Here is a 3886-nt window from a genome sequence, read left to right on the forward strand (position 1 = left end):
AGATAAAGTAGAATTAAAATAGAATAAGAAAGTGCTAGAGTTAGAGGGTCAAATAAAGGTGGAACAGGTGTGTTTTTAGTCGTTTCTTGAAGATTAAATCTTGAAGATTTAAGATCTTTAAAAACTTTTTAAAAGTTTTACTTCAAAGTACATCTTAAATCATAATATTTTAATAATCTATACAATATTTAAAGTGTTTGTGTATATTTTACATGAACAAAGTGCAATTTATTCATATTTCAAAGACTCTATATGAAATTATATATATAAAGATGTACTTAAATCCTACTTAAGTGGGTCAAAAAAAAAAAAAAAAAACTCACAAATTAAATAAATTAATAAAAACATGCAAGCTCAGGGTTGGTAACCAGAGTTTTGCCAGTGCAGTATGCAGACATGAATATCATGAATGTCCACTCAAACGACAACAGAATGCAATGACGAAACCCAACCCTCTGCTACTGACTGGTGAGATGCATTAGATCTATCTAGGAAACATCTTGAATCAAAGTCAACATCTAGATCAACATCTCAGAGTGCATGTGCTGGTTTGGCATGTGTCTTATTACAGCTGCCCCACACACTTCAGTCTTAGATGGATATCATCATCAAATAGAGAATTAAACAGAATTTCCAGAATAACCATTTCTGACTGTAATAGGTGTATTACGTTGCAGAGCTGCATGGACGCTGCCTTCATTTCCATAATGAGGTGTCTTGCTAGGTGTTCTACATTAGGCCCTTTTTGCATTTTGCAGCGGAATCTTTATGGTAATGACACACAGTATCCCAGCACAACAGACAGGAGGAGTTATGCAAATCAGACAGACTCTAAAATAGACTCAATATTAAAGGCGCAGTGCAATGCATGGACGCTGCCTTCATTTCCCTTTTTGCATTTTGCAGCGGAATCTTTATGGTAATGACACACAGTATCCCAGCACAACAGACAGGAGGAGTTATGCAAATCAGACAGACTCTAAAATAGACTCAATATTAAAGGCGCAATGCAAACGGCACTCTCTCACACACACCTCTGTATCTGACTAGCCAGACCTCAAACCCAGAACTAAAACAATGAGAAACGTAACATCTTAAGCGCTGAACTCAAAGCCTTCTGAACAGTTTCCCAGCTAACAGGCCATATTCTCAGAACTTTGGCTAATATTCTAGTAAGCGTCTCTCAAAGTTATGAACAAACATTTTTACCAGTAATGTTAACAGAACATTCTTTTTTTATATATATATATACAGTATATAACTAACTTAACATTCCTATAATGTTTTCAAAATGATAACAAATGAAAGTTCCTTTAATGGTTTCTTTAACGTTAGCATAACAAAAAATAAAATAAAATAAAATAAAATAAATAAATAAAAAATAAATAAAATAAATAAATTAATTTAAAAAAAGTTTTAAAAAGCATCTTGGACATTTAAATTTTTTTCAAAAGTAAATTTTTCATTAGTTTTTAATGTTTTCATGAGTTTTATTTACTGGGAAGGTTAGCGAAACCATATATTTTTGTTAGCTGGGTTGCTCTATATAAAAAAACTTTCTTGGCAGACAATTCATGAACTATTCTTCATCTTCATCAATGACATTTCCACTTCAGCAAATGAATCATATGAGTTACAATAAATAAAAGATGATTGTAAAATTGCAACACACATAAGGAAATGGATTGTTCCACATTCCAGAGTAAACTCCCATTACTACCCATTTTAGGGCATTCCAGTGTGAGTAATAGTAATAGTGAGTAATAATGCAACACTTTGCATTATTCCTTTAATGAACACAATGGAAACAGTCTACAGGAATGTTGGTCTGCAGTCAGTAAGCAAACACACGATTTACTTCCTTTATTCCTTTTTCTGGAATTACTGTGCATTGTACATTGGTGGAAAAAAATCCAATCAAGTCCTGCCCTACGATATTCCCTGATCCTGATTTACTCTGACATATGCCACATTATAAAAGTTATATATATCAATGGCTTTTTTCATTTTGACTATAAACAGATCTTCAGTGCTGTATCCTGTGAGCTGGAGATCATGCTGGTGCTAATAGGATCACAGCACTGTTTGGGGTAAACAGCCTCTAAGTATATGTGTGTAACATCTCACATATACTTTGAGAGACCACTCCTGAAAACAAACGGCAAGTGTGCCCAGCTTCATGTGTTTACTGAGGGCATCAGGACATCCAGTCATTAGTGCACTGAGACAAACATGCTTAGTGTGAATAATGTCAAGAGCACTTCGGGAGTCAATTGCATTTCTATCTGACACACTGGAGTGATGGTGCCCTCTAGGGGACAAAAGTTGCAAAGGTTTCTGCACTATGGCAGAAAAACGCACAAAACACTATGAACAGGCTACTGGACTGTCCCCCTTTAAACTACTGTAACAACAGGAAGGTTCACATTGGCACACTACCATATGACTCACACTGTTTCTGCAGTATGAAGTACACTACCAGTCAAAGGTTCAGACACACCTGACTGAATTTATGTTTCTCATAATCTTTTGGTCGAAAGCTTGTGCTGGCATACAAACAGAACTGGAACACTGCATCCCACAATGCAATGCACTCAACAAACCAACTGGAAGTAATATCAAAAACAGTGTCAACATCTTCTTCTTGACTCATTATTTGATCAGACTGCCAACAAACTTAAATGCAAAATAACTATTTATATCCAAAATGAAAACATATAACTCATGTAACAGTATATGTCAAGTGTTTGGAGTCAGTAAGATATCTTTTTGAAAGAAATGTATGCTTTTATTTAGAAAGGATGCATTAAATTGATCAAACATGACAGGGATTTATGTGACAAAATATTTATTTTTCAAATAACTGCTGTTCTTTTGAACTTTGAGGGGAAAAATGTATCAAGGTTTTCACAAGAATATGAAGCAGCACAATTGTTTTCAACATTGATAATAATCAGAAATGTTTCTTGAGGAGTAAATCAGTATATTAGAATGATTTCTGAAGGATCATGTGACACTGAAGACTGGAGTAATGATGCTGAAAATACAGCTTTGTTATCATAGGAATAAATTACATTTTACAATATATTAACCTAGAAAACAGTTTATTTCGATGATAATAATATTTCACATTGTTACCATTTTTACTGTATCTATACTCAAATAAATGCAGCCTTGAGTGAGCAGAAGAGACTTCTTTCAAAAATACTTCAAAAATCTTATCGACCCCAAACTTTTGAATGGTACCGTTTAATTCTCAAAGAAAAAAAAATGCTAAAGAACATTTATCTATAAAAACCATATGTTCATTATCTACTAAACGCAAGAGCACAGCAGAGAATCTTTCAGCCGATTGAGAAAGTCGTGCTCTTACCTTTGCCTGCTGGAAAAAAGCAGTCCATCTCCACACTGCTGCGAGAGTGAGAGATACACAGAGCGCTGCTGGGCACCAGTCCCTCCTGAAGGGGGGTCTTGTCTGTGGTCCGGACCAGACACCATCCCGGCCGGTCGCTGGGCCGCTCCAACAGCTCCACCGTCTGACCGGTCTGGACGTTGAGCTCAGACGCGCCGCTCGCCACAAAGTCCTGCAGGACCACCGTCAGCTCGCACCCTCCGGAGAGCTAGAGAGCAGAGCAGAGAAACAGACGGACTGATTTTATTTTATATTTTATTTTATATTTTATATTTTATATTTTATTTTATTTTATTTTATATTTTATATAATATTTTATTTTATATTTCATTTTATATTTTATTTTATTTAAAATTGTATTTTATATTTAATTTTATTGTATTTATTTTTTTGCAAAATTTTAGGTTTATATTTAATTTAATTTAATTTTATATTTAATATTTTTTTATTTTATTTTATTTTATTTTATATTTT

At 34.1% G+C, this 3886-nt stretch overlaps 1 protein-coding gene across 1 annotated transcript in view; it reads right to left on the reverse strand.

The window, feature by feature from the left end:
- Window positions 1-3886, reverse strand: part of kalrna (kalirin RhoGEF kinase a) — an 81229-nt gene that overhangs the window by 36748 nt on the left and 40595 nt on the right. The window contains 1 exon segment of the mRNA XM_016559117.1: window positions 3374-3620. Coding sequence (XP_016414603.1) covers window positions 3374-3620 — 247 coding nt within the window.

This window comes from Sinocyclocheilus rhinocerous, unplaced genomic scaffold (assembly GCF_001515625.1).
Source record: "Sinocyclocheilus rhinocerous isolate Xijiao unplaced genomic scaffold, SAMN03320098_v1.1 scaffold887, whole genome shotgun sequence".
NCBI lineage: Eukaryota > Metazoa > Chordata > Actinopteri > Cypriniformes > Cyprinidae > Sinocyclocheilus > Sinocyclocheilus rhinocerous.